General features: G+C 50.2%; 1 protein-coding gene across 1 annotated transcript; it reads left to right on the forward strand.

Moving 5' to 3' along the window:
* Positions 1-1125: 1125 nt before the first annotated feature.
* Bnip5 (BCL2 interacting protein 5) lies at positions 1126-20722 on the forward strand. Its single transcript, XM_085832671.1, has 13 exons — positions 1126-1160; positions 6117-6177; positions 6421-7069; positions 7940-8059; positions 10562-10626; positions 10819-11059; positions 12351-12485; positions 13695-13756; positions 14004-14253; positions 14931-15056; positions 15804-15868; positions 17127-17390; positions 17964-20722. Exons 1-13 carry the CDS (start codon positions 1126-1128, stop codon positions 17997-17999), a joined length of 2109 nt encoding a protein of 702 aa, XP_085688797.1. The 3' UTR covers positions 18000-20722.
* Positions 20723-21157: the final 435 nt, after the last annotated feature.

Raw genomic sequence — 21157 nt, forward strand, 5'->3', positions numbered from 1 at the left:
GGGTATCTGAAGATAGCTACAGTGTACTTACATATAATAAATAAATCTAAAAAAAAAGTGCATGATTAAATTTGGCCAGTGGTGTGTGTGTGTGTGTAAAGGACATTTTCAAATATTTATTTGTGTGCATGAGCATTTTGCTTACATAAATGTATGTGTATACCTGCACAGTGTCCGTAGAGGTCAGAAGAGGGCATTAGGTCCCCTTGACCTGGAATGAAATCATCACATGGTTGCTGGGAACTGAACCCAGGTTCTCTGCAAGAGCAGCCAGTGCTTTTAATCACTGGGCCATCTCTTCAGCCCCCAGAGCTTTTTTTGGGGGGGGGCAGGGTAGGACAAAATGACAGAGAATAGTCAGGCCTTTGTCTCAAAACAAAACCAAAACCAAAGGGCTGGTGAGATGGCTCAGTGGGTAAGGGCACCCGACTGCTCTTCCAAAGGTCCAGAGTTCAAATCCCAGCAACCACATGGTGGCTCACAACCATCCGTAACGAGATCTGGCTCCCTCTTCTGGAGTGTCTGAAGACAGCTACAGTGTACTTACATATAATCAATAAATAAATCTTAAAAAAAAAAACAAAAAAAACCAAAACCAAAAACAAACAAACAAATAAATAAAACCCAAACTCGAAAAACAAAGCCAGTTGGCTATTGGGAATTGGAAGTCTTTTTTTTTTTTTAAGACGGTGCTGGTCTTTAGTCTTGGAGGCTCCAAGAAAGCTTGGATTTCAATTTCATAACGCGGGCCAGACATGAAGCTGGTTTCTAAGCGCTGGTTTCGTTCAGGTATAATAAGGAAGCTGTCAACTGAAACTGTGCGTGTTTTTTTCTCCTCTCTCTCCTGGGTAGAGAGCTTCCTATCTCTGCCACAGCCCAGAGGAGCGGGAAGCAACCTGGGCGGGAAGCAACCTGGTGGCCAGCCCTCCTCTCTGGTTGGCTACCTGTGAGCTCAGCTCCAGGGAAACAATACTATATATAAGCCAGGAGTTCTGAGTCCCTCTGAATAGGGTTAGCAGTTGCACGCAACAGCAGCTTCTTCTCCCTGGAAGTGCTGGAGCTGACCCACAAAGGACTTCTACATAACAGGAAACAATGCCCAAATCAAGGAATCCCAGCCAAGCGATGCCCCGGGACAGCAGCGACTTCTGTGGTCTGAGGTAGGTTGAATCCCCTCTTTTGGAACCAGGGCAATGGGTGGGTATTTCAGGGTCCCAAAGGATGCTGGACATAAGAGTGATAGACCCGAATCCAGCCCCAATTCTGCTTCTAGCTTGCTGATCTTCCTAGGGTCTGTTTTTAAACAAAGATGGAGTGTGACTCAGAAGGAAGAGGTGCTTGCTAATGACATCCAAGCCTGAGTTCAATCGCTGAGTTCAAAACTTCATCTGAATCTTCCCATGCATGTCGTGGTACACCCCCATGACACCCCTGCACACACATACACACACCATACCAAGCACACACACTCTCTCTCACAAACACATAAAACATACACCACAAACACACACATACACACCACACACCCACATACCACACATACACACACATACATATACCACACATGAATGAATGTACCTCGCACGCATGCACACACATTCACACACACTCTCACACACATGCACACACCACTACCACTACACACACAGAGACCTTGATTGGTCACTGCTTAACAAGTGGGGCCGGGTGTGGCCAAGAACAAGTTTCCCACTACAGGCTCAGGGGTCCCCGAAGAACCCCTCACTGCCCAGCCTGTGGGAAGGCAAGAGTCATGAAAGCATCTGCACCTCTCTCCGCAGGAGTCCAAAATAATGGCTTTGCTCTTGGCTTCACCTGGCTCTTCCCTGCCTGGAAGGTTCTGAGCTCTGGGTGGTATGGGCCCGAGAGAGACCTCGTGAGCTTAAGCATAGAGCCATTGGCTATGGGGCTGTGAGGCCCACTCTGGATTCATAAGCTTTATACCTGGGGTACATGTGTCCAATCTCTATACACATATATAGACGTGTGACTACACAGTCAGGATGTGTGTGTGTGTGTGTGTGTATGTATTTAGAAGATATTGCTTGGTATAAGAGTGAGAAAACAGAATTTGGAATTGGACTAGAGAAGAATATTCAGGCCCAGTTCTCTACTCCCAGCTCTGGGACTTTGACTGTGTGTCAGCAGCTCAGGACCACAGTACCCACGCCAGACAGTCTGATTCACTGGGTGCTGTCAGAGTCAATGCAATCACCGAGGCGAAAGGGCTTACAGTGTTTGTGTATAATTATTTATTTGTACCATAAACAAACAGGGCCTGCCTGGCCAGGGGTAGGGACAGGAGAACCTCTAGCCAGGCATCCCTTATGGATCTTAGACACGGGGCCCGGGGCAAGCTTTAGCCTCTTACACTCGGAATAGAGACTGTATTGAGTATGCTGAGTTAGTGTAGGCTGACAGTATGCAAGATGTGCTCCTGCAGGGCCTTCCATAGTATCTGTGAGGCGGTGTGTGTGTGTGTGTGTGTGTGTGTGTATGAGTGAGTGTATATGTGTGTGTGAGTGTGTATGAATGTGTATATGTGTGTGAGTGTGTATATATATGTGTGTGTATGAGTGTGTATGAATGTGTATATGTGTGTGTGTGTGTATATATATGTGTGTGTATGAGTGTGTATATGTGTGTGTGTGAGTATGAGTGTGTATGAATGTGTATGTGTGTGAGTGTGTATATATGTGTGTGTATGAGTGTGTATATGTGTGAGTGTGTGTGTGTGTGTGTGAGAGAGAGAGAGAGAGAGAGAGAGAGAGAGAGAGAGAGAGAGAGAGGGAGAGAGAGATCTACAAGGATGGGGGAGGAAGAACTGCACCTTTGGCATGAGAATAATAGGCAAGGCAAATGTAATGAGGGCAAAGTTCAGCTTAGAAAATATGCCAAACCCAGCCGCGTGCTGGGGAAAACAGTGCCAGTTCGGTGTGACTTCTCTGGTCCTTTGTGGCTGTGAAATGAGTCACTGGAGTCATTTTCCTATCTTAGCTCCTGTGATCTGTGCATCAGACCTTGGGTATTTCTGGCTAGGGTGTATGGACTTTGTTCTGAAGTCTATTCTCAGCCATGGAAACAAACATGTTTACATGAGTGGTTGGGTATCCATGCAATGTGCCTGGACTCTCTCGGTCTGGGCCAGGAAGTTGTCTGTGATGACTCCTAAATGGGCACAATTTCATACTGAGGACACCCAGAAAGATCACTGGCAGTGAAATTTGGGGAGGTGGGTCAGCATCTTCTCAGAAAAGACAGGTATGCACAGAGAACGTCTCTCTAGAGTAACAACAGGTTCACCCTCTCTGGCCAGCCATACTCTCTCAGTCTCTGACCCAGATCTGGAACAGTGTTTCTAGAACATTCCAAAGAGGAAGCAGGCAGTGGGGTTGGGGAGGGTAGAGATGAGGTCAGTCAGTTGAGGCCACCTGGAAAGAGTTTCCAGGATGTGGTCATGGGATCAAAGGCCAGGACACCTTGAGCAGAAGGCTGAAGAGTAAAACAAGATCTCTGGGCTTGGAGTCAGGGAGGTCTTGGGGACCCTGGAGTGGTCCTTCACTGGGAATCTTGGAAAAGCATCATGGGACAAAGTCGCAGGCAGAAGAAAGATGCTGAGTTTATCCACAGCTGGAGAAAACTGTTTCCATGGCAATAGACCCCGTTTTAAAGGATGGCTGTTCCTTTCTTCCAGCTAGGTGGGGATGCTCCCATTTGCTGTGGGATGAACACCTGGTGCCAAGCCACCTTGGGGAAGAAAGGGGGCCCGAGGGAGATGAATATGGTGTCCTGCACAGTTGGCTGCTTTCATGATTTGGTTGAACAGCATTCCGGTTAACAGAAGCCCTGATCACTGTTTGAACAATATTTCTGGCTCAACTTTCTTTGTGCTAATTCATATTACCAGGTGGTTCATTTGGTCTAAATTTGCCTTCTCTTAAGCCTGCAAGCTATTAAAGGGAGGGGCAGCTGCTGCCCTTGAAGGTGCCAGCTTAACCAGTATAAACGCCAGAACATTCTCTTTTGGATGTACATTGCATCTCGCTTGTGGTTGTATCCTTAGCACCAACCAAGAGGGATTTGGAGGCTGGTGGAAGGTAAAAGCCAGGAGAAGTGGGTGTAGAGAAGGTAAAATATTTTCCTTGATTTTTCCTTCTCCCTCCCCCGCCCTGAGCTGTATTTTGGAAGCACAACAGTAAGGCAGCCGACACCTGGGACCTCAGGAATGTGAGCCGGTTTCTATGTAAGGTTTCTACACGGCCCGGATGCTCCCTTTGAGGAACATTAATGATCAGGGCTTCTTCCCAAATTGCTTGCCTCCTACCCTGACCCGACAACATCCTCACTTCCTTCAGAATTTTCCAGGAGACATCAGGCAGTGCTGTGGGTCTCAGTAGTCTGTGATGACGGTGTCTGCTGCAAGGTCCAGTTCTCCCACCTCAGACAGAGGCGTGTGTGTGTGTGTGTGTGTGTGTGTGTGTGTGGTGTGGTGTGCTCATGCCATGGCACTGAGTGAAACTCAGAGGATAATTTTTCAGAGTCAGTTATCTCCTTCCACCATGTGGGTCCCAGGGATTGAACTCAGATCATCAGGTTTGGCAGCAATCACCTTTACCCGCTGAGCCATCTCATCAACCCAATTCCAGATTCTTATTTTACCTCTTTGCTAGACCTATCAGTAGAATACATTTAAGATAAATTAACTACTTGGTAAAAGCATGGGTTGTGGTAGAAATATGAACTTTATTATTTACTTATTTTATTTATGTGTATATGCAATCTGGTGTGTGTGTGTGTCTGCTGTGTATGAATCTGGTGTATATGTGTGTTTGTATCTGGTGTGTGTGTGTGTATCTGCCATGTATATGTGTGTGTTAGCCATGTATGTTTGTGTATGTATCTGCCCTGTGTCTGTATGTGTATCTGCTGTGTGTATATGTGTATGCCATGTGTGTGTACCTTCTGTGTGTATATGTATGTATATCTGCCACATATATGTGTGTGTGTGTGTGTACTAGCCATGTATTTTTGTGTATTCATCTGCCCTGTGTATATTCATGTATCTGTTGTGCATGCGTGTGTGTATGTGTGTGTGTCTGCCATGTGTGGGTACCTGTGGAGGTAGAATAGAGCCTTAGATCCCCTTGGAGCTGGAGTTATAGACAGTTATCTGAGGTGGGTTCTAGGTACAGAATGTGGGTCTTCTTTAAACTGCTGAGCCATCTTGCCAGCTCATGACATTTTTTAAAAATATTTATTTATTTATTTATCTATTTATTCCAAGCACCCACATAGGACAACTCACAACCTGTAACCCCAGCTCCAGGGTATTTACCACCCTCTCCTGGACGCTCTGGACACATGCAATTACATGTACATACGCACAGGCACATATATACTCTTTTTTTTTTTTAATTCATTGGGCATGGTAAAGTCTACCTTTAGTTCTAGCACTTGGGAGGATCTCTATAAGTTCGGGGACAGCCTGGTCTTCATATGGAATTCCAGGACAGCCAGGGCTACACAGAGACCCTAACTTAAAAATAACAAGAACCTAATGACAGAAGTAGGGGAAAAGTCATATGAAGACCATGCAGGGGTGTGGCCTAGTGGGGATAGGGCATATAGAGACCATGCAGGGGTGTGGCCCGGAGTTAGATCGCTTGCCTAGCATGTTCCAGGTCCTGGGTTCCAGCCACAGTGCTGAAAGCATAGGTCTTACATACAGAAAAGTACACAGATCAAAATACAGCGTGCTGGCCTGAGTTTGAAACAGGCCAGGTCAGGTGCAGTGGCACACCTCAGGAGACTGAGGCATGACCCAGAGTTCAAGGCCAGCCTGGGCTGCAGTAGTGAACTTGTCTCTAAACCAACAAAGAGGTGAAAGAAGAAGGGAAGGAGGGACAGACAGTCGGAGGGACAGAGGGACGGGCAGAGGCAGGTAGGCAACAGCACCCAGAAACCCCTGGCTCCCCTCATGGCTGTAGCAGGAACAGCAGTTTGGCTCTTCCTGAGCCTTCCAGTGGAAACAGGACTCTGGGCGCAGGCGCTTTGAGGTTGGCTTTTCCCTGTGAGCTGCACTGACCTTTGATTCTCAGATGGACTCACACCAGTGTGAGCGAGGAGGACGGTGAGGATCCTGTTTCTGCCGAGACGGAGGTCTCCTGACAAATTAGTTATTTTTGAGTCACAAACTCCAAATCTTGTGGGGAGAGAGAGGTGACCATGCCAGGGTTGTGTTCTTCTGGGCCACTCTGGCGATGCCACTCACCTGCTGGAGGAGAATCGGATTCTGTTTCCTAATCTAGGAAATGGGGGTAGTGACCGCCTAACCTGTGGGGCTGGACAGGGGACTTTAAACAGGTCAGAAGCTTTGGAAAGCATCACCAGGAAAGGTGACAGACTGTGCGTGAATGCCGGTGGGCGTGGGTTAGTCTTCCAGGGAAATCTTCTGTTTGTTTTGGTTGTAGCCCGGTGGAGACCCCGAAGGGAAATAAGAGAGCCCGATCCTTGGACCGGCAGGTTCCCAGGAAGAAGGACCCCGAGTCCTCGAACACCAGGTGCCCCTCCAGCGCCACCTGCAGGAGGACAGCCAGCGATGGAGCCAGTAGTTCTGAGAGCCCATCTCACTTTGCAGAGGCACAGGGCGCAACCGCCGCAGCCCTCCCTCCGGGAGAGGGGCGCAGATTTCTCCCCAGTGAGCAGGGGCCCCCAGAAGACACCAAAAAAGAGAGGCTTCCGAGGGAGGCCCAGCAGAGCTGGCTCAGGCTGGTGCTGAATATCTTACTCATGAGGATGGAGGAGCCCAGAGAAAAGGCCAGCAGGGCGGCAAAGGGGAAAGGGGACCTACCAGAGTCAGCCGAGGAGCCAGCCCTCAGGAAGAAATCGCATGAGAAGAGGACCAGCCGCAAGAAGCACAGTCACAGGAAGCCTATAGCCGAAGAGCCTCCGGGGCCCCAGACCGCAGAAGCGCAAGGCCGAGAGGATGTACCGCCCAGTTTGGCTGCCTCAAGCGCCCCCCATGAGATAGCCCTGGGTCTGATCTGCAGGGGTGAGCAGACTAGGGTCACCCCATTGTCCCACCCCAAGGACCAGGGTGCTCCAATCTCCTCGGATCACAAGTGGACAGTGGGGGACATTTCTGTGAGGTTATAAACAGCTGAACGCTCGAATTCTGAATGGCAACGCTTCCGTTGGGTTGACTTCATGTCCCCACCAGCGAGAGAGAGAGAGAGAGAGAGAGAGAGAGAGAGAGAGAGAGAGAGAGAGAGAGAGAGAGAGAGAGATGCTGTCTCGTCGTGGGTCAACACAGCTTACACAAAAAGACAAGTGTTTGCTGCCCTGTAGCTGGTGTTAAATGCAGTGAGATTGGGGGAGGGGCAGAAGTAGCGGCTCTCCCACCCCACAAGCCTATGGGTGCCTACCAGTGCCCTGTCTAGGCCCTGCTCTGTCAAGAATAAATCTGCTGCTGGACATAGTGGCACAAACTTTTAATCCCAGCGCACCGCAGGCAGAGGCAGGCAGATCTCTGAGTTTGAGGTCAGTCTGGATTCACAGCAAGATCCCGGACAGCCAGGGGAAACCCTGTTTGGGGGGGGGGGGACACAACAAATGAACAAAAGAAGAAACCTATTGTGCTAGTTTTTGCTGCTGTGGTGGAAGTCTCCTGGCTGGAGGCCCTGGTGCAGACACCCTGTGGCTCTGATGGGAAGGGAGGCTCAGGGAGGCTGGTGGAGGGGAGCCTGACCTGAGACATTCCACTTTCCTCCTGGAAGTCCTAGCCAGCTTCTGATTTGGGATGAGGTTTAGGGGTGGCTGCTGTCTGGCCTGTCACTCTATGGAGGTCGTGCTGCACGTTGGTTAACAAGGTCTGAGGAATGTCACTAAATCCGGTTTTAACTTGCTTTCATTTGATTTGCAGGGGGACCAGATTCCGACCTTCCTCAGGCCTTGCCCACTGAAGGAGGCCATGCTGAAACCCCAGACAGCTTTGGCCAAGCCTCAGGTCCTCCATTAGAAGAGGACCCCAGGAAGCTTGACCGTGAGTCCAAATCTTAGCATCTTTCTTTCCTTGTGGATAGGAGTCTGCACCAGACTAGAAGGCTTGCTCAGTGCACGCGCACGGATCTGTCTTGCCTGTCCTGCTGCTTCTGGCATTGTGAACTTATTTTAGAGTCTAGCAGGAGAGAGACTGAGGCAGCAGAAAGGCTGCTGGCAAGCGCTCCTGCTTCTGTGACCATGGCAACGTGGCTTTGCTTTCGATTTCTTTTTTTTCTTTTTCTTTTTGGTTTTTTGAGACAGGATTTCTCTGTATAGCCCTGGCTGTCCTGGAACTCACTTTTAGACCAGGCTGGCCTCGAACTCAGAAATCCACCTGCCTCTGCCTCCCAAGTGCTGGGATTAAAGGCGTGCGCCACCACGCCCGGCTTCAATTTCTTAAAATGTATCTTGAAATATGTAGGAGACAGGGCAGGGGTGCACCTCAGTTTGCACAGCCCTTGCCTGGCATCAGGAAGCTGGCATTAGGTCCCCAGCATTGTGTAATTGGGATGTGGTAGTGTACACGAGTAGTCCCAGCACTGGGGAGGTGGAGGCAGGAGGATTGGTTCAAGATTATCTGCTATGTAGTGAATCAGAGGCCACTTGGAGCTACATGAGACCCTATTTATCTATTTATCTATCTATCTATTTATCTCTCTGTCATCTATCTATCTAGCTATCATCTATCTAATCTGTCATCTATTTATCTAGCCTATCGACCTATTTCATCTATTCTATCTAACCTATCATCTAGTCTATCATCTATCCACCCATCTATATGTCTATCTATCTATTCATCCATCCATCCATCCATCCATCCATCCATCCATCCATCCATCCATCTATCATCTGTCACCAATTCTGTCTATTTTATATATTTATATCTTATCTATCTAGCCTATCTAATCTACCATCTTATCTATCCATTCATCTATTAGGCCTATCTTCATCTATCTATTATGCCTACCACCTATCTATTGAATAGAGACTAAAGGTGTAGTTAGACAGGGACCCTGTGTTAGCAGGTAAAAGGTCTTGGGCTTAACTAAACAAGGCAGCTACATGGAAAAATGGAAAGAACTGTCCAACGGCCACAGCGAGGAGCCTTCAGTGTGCTCTGAATCTTCTTGCAGAATTACAGGGAATAAAACGAAGCTTCATCCATACAGACTTTTTTTTTTTTTTTTTTTTAAAGATTTTATTTATTTATTATATGTAAGTACACTGTAGCTGTCTTCAGACACTCCAGAAGAGGGCGCCAGATCTCGTTGCGGATGGTTGTGAGCCACCATGTGGTTGCTGGGATTTGAACTCTGGACCTTCGGAAGAGCAGTCGGGTGCTCTTACCCACTGAGCCATCTCACCAGCCCATCCATACAGACTTAAACACCCGTCTCTCAGCAGTGCGTCCAACCTCATACACAATCAGAACACCTCCACACATACCCTCTTCATTTAACTGTCTAAAAACGAGGGCCGAATTTTTAAAGGCAGGGATTGCAAGGGATGGAAAAGCATTTCTGTGGCCAGTTTGTAAGGTATTTACTTTACCATTGTCTTGCCTGAGAGGAAAATGAACTGTAGACTGTCAGGAAACAGGAAGCCAGGGGGGTTGGTGAGAGACCAGGAGTGAGGGGTAGAAACCCCCACAGCTACTCAGGGGCAGAGATGCTTGTTTGTTTGACATTTCATGCAAACAGACCTTTGGGGTGCAGCTAGTGGAGTGGGCACGTCACCCCTGTGTAAGGCAGAACAAGCCACCCAAGGAAATGTTCTGGTGTGAGGAGTAGTGGAAGCAGCTCTGGGGCAGGTCCAGTGTGACCTGTGGAGCGCCACCTGATGTCCTCTCTGTGCCTTAGGATAGGGACCCGTTATTATGTGGGGCTGGAAGACTTGGAATCAGCCTTGGGAAATGTTTCTAATCCCTGCTCCTTTGTTTGATGTCCTGACAGCCCATGAGAGATTGTGACCCATATTTCACAGGGAAAGCTGTAAAGATCCAGAGGGGGACGTGATTTGGCCACCACCAATTCAAAGTTCCCAGATCTAGAAAGCTCAGTTGACAGGGCAAGTGGACATCGGGTCTTAAATCCCTGCATAAAACATCATGCTTTGGGCTGTGAGATGGCTCAGAGGGTAAAGGCATGTTATAGCAAGCCCTGATGATGTGAGTTTGATTCCTGGGACCCGTATATTAAACGGAGAGAACTGGCTTCTGCGAGATGTCCTCTGATCGCCACATGTGTTTCTCTTCTCCCTAATAATTAAATTATAAAAAATTAAGACATTTAAAAAGTCATACTTTGCCTCAAAAATACTTCCCCGTATTCAGTCAGGATGGTGGGGGATGGGAGGGTCTTTGGGTATTGGGGGGATGGGAGGGTCTTTGGGTATTGGGGAACCTCAATCCTGAGGGATCCAGGCTGGCTTCATTCTCCCTGGGAGTCCAGATCTGGATACTGTCTGCATACCTAGGAGTGGTGGTACCCATGCTCTCTTGCAGAGGATGATGTCATCTGGAAGATCGTGGAATTGCTCAAGAAAGCTGGAGACCAACTGGAAGAAGAGGTGAGGAGCAGGCATCAGAGAGCGCCTGCAGAGCTGCTGCAGCTCCCGGTTCGTGCCCCGCCTCCCCGTCCAGTTAGCCCCACTCCTTAATTCCAGAAGCTGCCTCCCGCTCTGGGTGGGCCCTGTCTGGGGCTGCCTTTCTCTTCTCCTCAAGACCAGGGATCTGACCCAATTTCTTTCTCCTCCCCACAGCAAGTGCAAATCCCTCAGCCAGAAGCGGTTCCTCCACGAAAGCCAACGCCACTCCCCAGGAAGAAATCGCAGGAGAAGAAGTCCAGCCTGAAGAGAGTCTTGTCCCTCAAGAAGCCTGCCTCCGAGGAACCCAGGAGAGTAGGCACAGCCACTACCCTTGGCCCAGAAACCCGGCCCAAGAGGCCCAGCTTCCTACCCCTGTGTGTTAGTAGCCAGCGAACTTCCACCTCCAGCAGCCTTGGTAAGCAGGCTCTAGCAGTTGCCATAGCAACTGCAGCTGCCTCCTGCTCTGGAATCTTTCTGATGCCCACACTAGGCCTTGAGCAGTGTAGGGAGGATGGAGATGGAGAAGAGACCAAAGCTTTTCCCCTCCACATGGTCTCACTTGAGTACAGGCAGCCCACCTCAGCCTTTGAAGTGACTGTGTGCAGGGTCCTTAGCCACTCTGGGATGTTTTTGTAACAGCACCAGGGACAAGGGTCCTGGGTTCCAAGCTACATTTTTTTTTTTTTCTTTTAATATGTGTGGATGTTTTGCCTCCGTGTATGTCTGGGCACCGCATCTGTGTCTAGTGTTTGTGGAGGCCAGAGGTGGGCATCAAATCCTAGGAGCTAGAGTTACAGTTGATTATGAGCCACCATGTGACTCAAACTTGGTCATCTGGAAAAGTGCTCATAACCACCGAGCCATCTCTCCCCATGCACACAGGCTGATTTTGTTGCTTGGTTGGTTTTTGTCTGGAACAGGGTCACATGTCACCCAGGCTGGTCTCAAACTCCCTTGTGGAGCCAAAAATGACCTTGAACTTCTTGTCTGCTTGCCTTTACTTCCTAAATGCAAGAATTATGGGCTTGTGCACCACCACCCAGTTTGTGTGGTACTAGGGCTAGAACCCAGGGCCTCATGCCTGCTGGACAAACCGCCTATCAGCTGAGTACCCTAGGCTCTCCCGATTGTACACTATCCTATCCCTGTCTCTGTGCCTCTGATTCCTTCCCGTGTCCTATTGTCCGTCTGTATCAGAGTTTGTTGCAGAGATGAGTGCAGGAGAGAAGGGCTGTCATAGTCATGTGGCTCATCAAAGCGGGAGCCAGAGCCGGAGGGAGAAGGCCTGGTCTCATTGGCTCTTCCTGGGCATTAGGGTGGATGGGGGCTAGCCTTGTATGACACTGTTGTCAGGAGAGCGCGGATTTGGGGTCATAAGAGGAGAGATTTTCAAGCAAGGAGGTTTAGGCCATGGCTCTTCATTCGTGGCACGGAGCCAGGCACCTTCTGCCCCCTAGTGGACCAACCGAAAACAGCGGCTAGGTAAGGAAACCCCATGGAAAGAAAAAGAGAAGCCAAGGAAAGGCAGTTCTGGGGGGCTGCAGAGAGCATGGTCGGGGTCCTCAAACAGAGCCCCAGACCCGGCACAGCCTTGCAAGCCTTACAAGCCTTGCAGAGCCCACGGTTGGCGTACACTGGCACCTGCCCAGGCTCAGGTTGCTGGGCGTGGCTGACACACACACTGACTGTGCCTTTCTGCTTCCCAGACTTGGAGGCGCCGGAGTTCCAAGAGGTCCCGTCTGTAGATGGTGGAGGCTCCCATCCCTCTGAGCTCCACACACCAGCTGCCATATTTCAGGGACCCGAGGAGAAGCCACTGCTGGACAGAGCCTCTGAATCCAGTTAGTCCCTTGCCCCTCAGAAACACCCCCCTCTGCCACCCCCACCGCCCACCTCCAGCAAATAGCCCATCTGTCTAGACTCTGCCATTTGGAAAGGGCAAGCTGAGGCAGATCGAGGGAGGCCAAGGCCTATTTCAGTCTCTCTGTGGGAGGTCTCGGCTGTGGAGACAGCACATTTCACCCGTTAGCCTCAGTTTCCTCATTTTGCAAGGCTGGCCCTTGAGAGTTGCTGGAAGTTCTAATTGAATGACTGCCTGTAAGGCATAGCAGGGTCGGCCTGTCAGCCAACAGGTTGTGTTGCTACTGAGCATGGTTATTGTCGTTAGGTGGCCGGCTGAGAGCTGCCGTGGTGCCAGGAAGGGGCTGAGAACACAGAAGGGAGGTCTCCACACAGTTATCAGTTTTATTATTATTATTATTTGTTTTTTTTTTTTTTTCGAGACATGGTTTCTCTGCATAGTCCTGGCTGTCCTGGCACTCACTCTGTAGACCAGGCTGGCCTCGAACTCAGAAATCTGCCTGCCCCTGCCTCCCGAGTGCTGGGATTAAAGGCGTGCGCCACCACGCCCAGCTTTTTTTTTTTTTTTTAAGATTTATTTATTTACTTATTTTATGTATGTGAGTATACTGTCACATTTCTCAGTCACACCAGAAGAAGGCATCAGATCCCATTAGAGATGGTTATGAGCCACCATGTGGTTGCTGGGAATTGAACTCAAGACCTCTGGAAGAAGCAGTCAGTGCTCCTAACCTCTGAGCCATCTCTGCAGCCCCATCAGTTTTTTTTTTTTTTTAAAGATTTACTTATTTATTTTATATCACTACACTGTAGCTGTCTTCAGACATACCAGAAGAGGGCATCAGATCCCATTATAGATGGCTGTGAGCCACCATGTGGTTTCTGGGAATTGAACTCAGGACCTCTGGAAGAGCAGTCAGTGCTCTGAACCACTGAGCCATCTCTCCAGTCACCACAGTTATCAGTTTATTGTTGACAGAACCAAGCCTGGATCTAAAACATTGTCTAATATCTGGAGACGCTTTAAACTGCTTTGGGGGAGGCAAGGGATGCTGGAGAGATAGCACAGCCCTTAAAGTTTGCACTCCAGAATGCACATGGAAAGAAAAGAGAGACAACAGAAAAGCTGGGGTGTGTGGACCTGGCCCCGGCCTCAGAGGCCTTTGTAAGGAACCCTGTCCTTTTCGTAGGAGAATTCAGGCGGAAGATCCTGGCCCTGCTCCAGAGTGCAGAGGACGAGAGGGGGGAGCAGGTGAGGATGCCCTCCGGGATGATCCTGCTCTTCTGGGGACCCCCACCCCTCATTCGGGGGACCCCCACCCCTCCTTCGGGGGACCCCCACCCCTCTGCTGCATTCTAAGCTCCGGACTGGCCTCCCCCAGACAACACTCCCTAGCACCAAAGGCCTTCTCCCCTCCTCCTCCTTCTAGGCCATAGTTCACCTTTGACCTTCTTGAGGCCAGGGAGCCCTGACTCAATTTCTCTCTTTCTCCCCATAGCAAGCTCAAGTGCAGGAGGCAGGGGAGGCCGGAGAAAACCCGGCCCCAGTCTGCAAGGTGAAGTCCCAGGTGAAGAAGTCTAACCTCCGGAGAGCCTTTTCTCTCAGGAAACACAGCTCCAAGGATTCTAAGAAAACAGAGGCTTCAGGGACTCCAGGCTCTGGCAGCCTGGAGGCCCGGCTACCCAAGAAGCATGGCTTCCTGCCCATGTGTGTCAGTGGCCACAGAGCTTCCATCTCCAGCAGCCCAGGTGAGCAGGTCTGGTGTTCCCATGGTAACTTCAAGCCTTGCCCTCTGCTTTCTGCTGTGAGAAGAGTGGAGAGGTGAAGATGTCAATTTCAGCAGGACATCTACCAAAAAACTCAGAGTTCCCTTTCTTAAAAACAAAGGCATCACCAGAAAGTGGTGGCGCATGCCTTTAATCCCAGCACTTGGGAGGCAGAGGCAGGTGGATCTCTGTGAGTTTGAGGGAGCAGCCTGTTCTACAGAGCCAAAGGTGTTGCTAGATCTCTGGTTGTCAGATGTCACTAGGGAGTGTTAATAGAGACACACCAGGATTTCAAGATGACTGCAGTAGAACGTGAGGATCATTGCTGTGCAGTGATTTCCCTGCTCGTGTGCAGTACCTGCTGTTTATACAGTACTATCTCAGTTAACTCTGTCTTCTGATTCCCATTTGACAACAGAGTCAGGCGAAGTTTGGACTGACTGGGCCAAGGCTTGCACATTTAAAGGGGAGGTGATCTTGCTGGGTGAGAGCCATGGGCACGTCCATGTGCTTCTTAAACTGTGGCCTGTGGGGAAGCAGAGAGCAGAGAGGGAACAAAGATCCCCTCAGAAGCAGGGCAGGGCTGGCCTCCTTCCCCCTCCTCCCCCGAGGGCTGAGACACATGCCAAGCTCATCCACTTTTCTGCAATCCCTTTCAGAAAGCCTGGAGTTCCAGAAGACGGAGGCTGCAGGAGGGGCACCAGCTGGGTCCCCAGGAGCACCTTTCCAGGCCAGGAGTCACACACCAGATGAGGGGCCTTCACCAGAGAGAGCCTGGGAATCTAGTCAGTATATCCTGCACCCTCTGGGGTAGCTTCAGCTAGTTTCTCTTCCACATGCCCCAGGCTAAGTAGGGGATGCTCAGATGAGTGGAGAGGCGCCAGTGGTGTGCTTGTTTTTAAAAAATGATTTATTTTATTTACTTTATGCATATGTGTGCTCTATCCACATGTACACCTTCCTGCCAGAAGAGGGCATCAGATCTCATTACGGATGGTTGTGAGCCACCATGTGGTTGCTGGGATTTTGAACTCAGGACCTCTGGAAGAGCAGCCAGTGCTCTTAGCCGCTGAGCCATGCCTCCAGGCCCTATTGGTGTGCTCTTTAAACTGAGGCTGTTGGGCAGGGATACTGATGGCTTTAGGGTCCTTAGTCAGTCTCACTGGTATAAATGATTCTACCTTGGTCCAATTCAAGCTGTTCATTACAACCTCTCTGAGTTTCCTGCATATTTTACTAAGTCCGGTTCAAATCAACACCAAAGATCCATAGCACAGCCAAGTAGCCCTCCTGTTGTGACAGCACCCATGGCCAAGGGACGTTCCCCTCCACATGTTCTGGCTGGCCACTCTGAGCCCAAGCTTCCATTCCTGAGGTTAGGAGCCCTCAGCTTTCCTGTGTGTCAGGTGGAGTTGAGTTCAGTCACAGGCGTTTAGATAGGACATACGTCTCTATTTGGGCAGCTGTGCTGCCCGCCATGGGTGCCGGGTTGTCACTGTGGACAGTCTCTCATCTTTTCTTTCTTCCCTCAGAGGAGTTCATGATCCAAAAGCTCGTGGCAAGTCTCCAAGAGGTGGACAGGGATCTAGGGAGGCAGGTGAGTACCTCTCAAACTCTCCAGGCAGATACGGGAGCTCTCTCCCCTGAGACCTGCGTCCTATCCCTACTTCTGAGTGACCTTGGTCGTGTCCCTTGACCTCTCTGAACCTCTTTTGAAAAATAGGGATATTCCTCATTTGACTAACAGGTGTCTCTGCAGAGAGCACTAACACGAGGCAGGTGAAGAGAATGTTAGCTTGAAATGATAGGATTGCAGGCAGGCTGGGGAGATGCCTCAGCAGGGAGAGTGTGTGCTATGCATGCCCGCCATGCCCACCCGCCAAGAGCCCGAGTTCAAATCCCAAGCACACATGTAAAAAAGCCAAGCATGGGATCATGCGCCTGTCAGAACACAGAGCCGTATGGGAGGAGACAGAAAGATCGGTGGGGTTTGATGGTGGTTAGCCGAGTCTGTGTCTCAAGAGAATAAGGCAGAGCCCTAGAGCAAGGATTCGCTGGCCTCTGTATGCACACTTACACGAGTGCAAACATCATATACATATGCACATGCGTGTATGCACATTCTCTCTCTCTCTCTCTCTCTCTCATACACACACACACACACACACACAACCAGAATGTTCTAATTGCTCCAAATCAGGGTCTGCCCCAAGCCAAAGCCAGAGCACCTCCGACCCCTCAGATCCTGCCACAAGGTCACCTTTGGTGGGCTCAGCCTTGCCAGCGAGCCAGTTCTTTGTTCTTTCAAGCAGCCTCCACCCTGGTGGAAGACCTCAGTCCTCCCCAGGAGGCGTCCACACATCACTGCCTGGGCCACCTTACCATCCTTGTCCAGGTCCTTATCCCCATCGGTGTGCCCAGGATCTCAAATAAATCTCATGGGCGACCTAACTCTTTGTCTTTGGGTCTCCCACCTCCCACCTCCTGGAGACCCCAGTTACCATGTCCGGATATGAAGAGAAGTAAATTAGCTGGAAAGACCTTAGTGTGGGGCTGAGAATCTATTGAGTGTTTTTCCTGGCCTCTTGAGTCTATTTCCAACCGTTTTTGGAGAGGGGATCTGGTCACCCCCACTTTTCAGGGTGACGAGTTCCGTGCCATATTGGCTCTCCGTACACGTGTGTTTGTTTGTTTTGTTTTGCCCTGCAGCTGCAAACTGTATCTTATAGAAGTGAGGGTGAAGTGGTGGAGGGATTTAATGAAGGGGTGCTCTCCCAGGATGCTAGGGAGCAGACTGGGGCGGGGGTAGGGGAGACCCCGCAGGCTGAGCACTGACCACTCCACTTCCGTTCTAGATCCGGAAGTACCCCAGCTTCAAGCGTTTTTTTAACGAGTTCTCGGATGCCTCCCTCAGGAAGCTGGTGGCCACCTTAGACAGACAGAAGGCCAGCCTCTCAGAGGAAGGCCGGAGCCTCGCCAACAGGCCGCCACCCTGTGCCTTTGGCACACTGAACAAGTTTGCGGCCAACCGCAGCTGCACCATCTGCACCCTGATGCAGTCCAGAGGCGAATACAAGGGACACAGTTACGCCCACTTCTTGTCAAGGAAGGCCGAGCAGGTGAGAGCGGGGGTGGGGATGGGGTGGTGGTGGTGAGGGGGGGGAGGGGTAAGGATGGGTCAGCATAGCCACAGGTCTTCTGACTTTCCTGATGCGTGTGCACGCGTGTATGAGTGTCACGGGGCATGGGTGGAGATCAGAAACAATTCTTGGGAGTTGGTTCTAGAGATGGATGGAAGTCAGCTTGCCAGTCTTACTGGCAAAGACCTTTACCTACTGAGCCCGACCCCCCATCTGATTTTTAGACTTCAGTTCAAATGCCATCCTTGCTGCAGTCTTCTGGGACACAAAGACAAGAGCTAAGCTGTAGTCAGCTTCAAAGGACAGGCAGCTGAGCCCGGTGTTGAGGTGTTGCGAGTTGGTCCCAGGGGCCTGCAGGAAGTGGCAGATGCAATTTGAGTGATCAGGGCTTTGGAGACTGAGGCTGAGGTGGAAGGACTGGGGACAGCTGTGCCCGGTGAAGCGGGAGGGGAGCTGCAAAGTCTAGGGGACCTATCTGGGCGTGGATTGGCACGGTGGGGAGCTTGCTGTCTCTGGCCCTGCTGAGTCTGCCTGTGGCTTTTCCCCTCCCAGGACATCACGAATCTGGATAGCCAGAGTCCGGACTGAAGGCCACATCTCATACACAAGATCTTTCTGAGTAGCTAATAGTCAGCAGCTTTGGCCCGGAGACCCTGAAGACCCCCATAGGATGGCCCACTTTTGTGCTTCCCTGCAGACAAGAATGGACCATGGACAATTTCTCTGTGCGCTCAGCATTGTCTGGGAACACTTTCTTCCTGGAAGTGGGACCCAGAAGCTGTGCTGGGGTCGGCACTGGAATGGGGTTAGGAGGTCAGGCTTCATCAAGTGAACCTGGAGGCTCTCCCCTCTGCATCCCATCCCCCCACCCTCAACTCCCTCATCCCTCATGACTGACATCTGCCAAATCCATGAGTCTTAGCTGGGGTGTGTGTGTGTGTGGTCTGCTTATCTGCCTGCCTGCCTGCCTGCCTGCCTGCCTGCCTGCCTGCCTGCCTGCCTGCCTGCCTGCCTGCCTGTCTGTCTTGTGTCACTGGGTGGAGGGAGGGAGTGTAGGTCAAAGGTCAATCCCCGGTGTCCCACCTCCATTTCCGATCTGCTTTGTTTTTTGAGACTCACCCAAGCAGGTTTGTCTGAGGTTGAGAGTCCAAGGGATCTGCCTGGTTCAGCGCTGACATCACCCAAACATCGGCCACCACACCCCACCATAAATGAGTCTTCATTTTGAAAGGTAGTTTTTAAATTCAGTTTCCAGCTGGAAAACGCACATGCATTCAAATAGCTGTGTCTCTGCCACGTCACTCCCGATCTCCTGGAATCTTATTAGCCTTCATGAAGATTCTGAAAGTTATCTAGGTTATTTGCCTATAATTTTTTTTGGTTTTGTTTTTTTTGTTTTTCGAGACAGGGTTTCTCTGTGTAGCCCTAGCTGTCCTGGAACTCACTCTGTAGACCAGGCTGGCCTCGAACTCAGAAATCCGCCTGCCTCTGCCTCCCAAGTGCTGGGATTAAAGACGTGTGCCACCACCACCCAGTTAATTATTTTATCGTATTGAGAAAGGTCTAACTCTGTGGCCCAGGCGAGCATCTCCCACCCCCACCCTAGTCTCTTGAGTACTGAGACTACAGTTGTGTGCAACCACACCTGGGCTACTTTACATGGTCACAGCTGGGTAGATTTCAGAAAGTCGAAGAGGGCTTCAAGCTGGACTGCCCCAGATGCTGCACAGATGTGCACTGCCCCAGAGCCTCTTGCCCTAAGACATGCAGCCTCCATCCTGTCTGTGCTGGCTGGTTGTGTGTCAACTTGACACAAGGTGTCACAGAGAAAGGAGCCTCTGTTGAGGAAGTGCCTCCATGAGATCCAGATGTAAGGCATTTTCTTAACTAGTGATCAAGACGGGAGGGCCCAGCCCAGTGTGGGTGGGGCCATCCCTGGGCTGGTGGTCCTGGGTTCTACAAGAAGGTAGGCTGAGCAAGCCAGCAAGCAGCCCCACTCTGTGGTATCTGCATCAGCTCCTGCCTCCAGGTTCCTGCCCTGTGTGAGTTCCTGTCCTGACTTCCTTTGGTGATGAACCTCGATTTGGAAGTGTAAGCAGGTGCTCGCTTCGGCAGCACATATACTAAAATTGGAAGTGTAAGCAGGTTAAACCCTTTCTTCTCAATTTACATTTTGGTCACAGTGTTGGGTTAGAAACCCTAAGACACCATCATCACTGATGGCTGGGACATGTCTTGAAATGGGCCCTCTTGTGGATGTGCCTGTCTACACAATTGTGAGATGTGGGCAGTGACACAGATACACATATTCATCACACGGCCATACCCATGCACAGGAGCTGGGGCCATTGACTCCCTGGGCTATTGGCAGGAAAGTGTGACCATGGGGGAGGGTGGGTGGCAGAGTGAGTCTCTTAAGCCTTGGAGACTATTGGTAGCCACAGCAGGCTCATGGCACCTGGGCTGAATGGCTTCATTCATGGCAGCTGAATGGAGGTAGGAAGGCCTGGCTCTCAGGTGGAGGCAGTCTCAAGCGAAGGCATCCTTCCAGGAAGTTCAACTAAAATCCTCCCTTTATTTATTTTTAATTTCATCAAGGGGTCTTTTATTGGCACTTGGTGATCTCCTTATAGATTTATTTTAGGTAGTATTCTTGGGTGTGGCATGGACGTGCAAGAGCCAAAGTTTTGAGTGACTTTTTAAAAGATGGTGTTGTGTGCATTGGTGGGTTCTTTTTGTTTGTTTGTTTGTTTTTGCCTGTGTGTGTGTCTGTGTGTGGGTGTCAGACTCCTGGAATTGGAGTTACAAGAAATTACTGTAATGTGGATGCTGGGAATTGAACCTGGGGCCTCTGGAAGAGCAGCCAGTGCACTCTTATCCACTGAGCCATCTCTCCAGCCCCGGGAACTAATTTTTGAAACAGGTCAGGAGCCTTTTGTACATAGCTTATTTTATTATTAGCAAATAAGTCTTCTACATAGTTCAGGTTAGTCACCCCACCCAACTGTACATAGTTTCTTTTATTTATATATAAATTATGTTTTCATTTTAAATTATGTGGGTTGGTATGAGTGCAGTATCCACAGAAGCCAGAAGAGGGCGCTGTATCTCATGGCGCTGGAGTCGCAGATGGTTGTAAGCTGCCTGCCGGGAACAGAGCTTGTTTTACCACTGAGTGCGCGCTCCAAACCTTGGACATTGTTTCTTATCTGTAACGATGACTATCCAGGCTGTAGAATATTTGTTATGAGTTCCCGATGCTGGCATCCAAGTCTGTTTTTTATACTGTGTTGTTTGAACCAATAAAGACACTGACTCAAAGTGTGAACCGGATCTTTTCAGGGACACTAGGTCATCTTGCTCCACCCAGTGGAGACAAAATGGCTGCCCCCGTGTTCCATCTAGAAGAGGCAAGATGGCCACCACCAGCCCCCATCCAGGACAGTCCGAGCTAGTGGGGCCAGCCTCCCTGTCCCTGTCCTGGGTTCTCTCTGGCTCATCCTTAGAGTGACACCATGCTGACACAGTAACAAAAGGGGTGCTAGGTTGGGTGGTCATGAGCTCAGGGCTTCCCATCTGACCCCAGGCGGGTAATGTCAGAAATGAGATATTGCTGTCCTAACCTGACTCCTGAGGCACAGAGAGGCTGGATCAGCCATCGTTCTTTTTGGTTACTTGATGAAGCTGGTGTGACTTAGCACAGGTGTGGAGAAAGGGTTTGAGGCCGCTCTCTGCTGTGTGTCTGA

The sequence above is a fragment of the Mus caroli genome, unplaced genomic scaffold (assembly GCF_978045245.1).
Source record: "Mus caroli unplaced genomic scaffold, Mus_caroli_1 scaffold_18, whole genome shotgun sequence".
In the NCBI taxonomy this organism is placed as follows: Eukaryota; Metazoa; Chordata; class Mammalia; order Rodentia; family Muridae; genus Mus; species Mus caroli.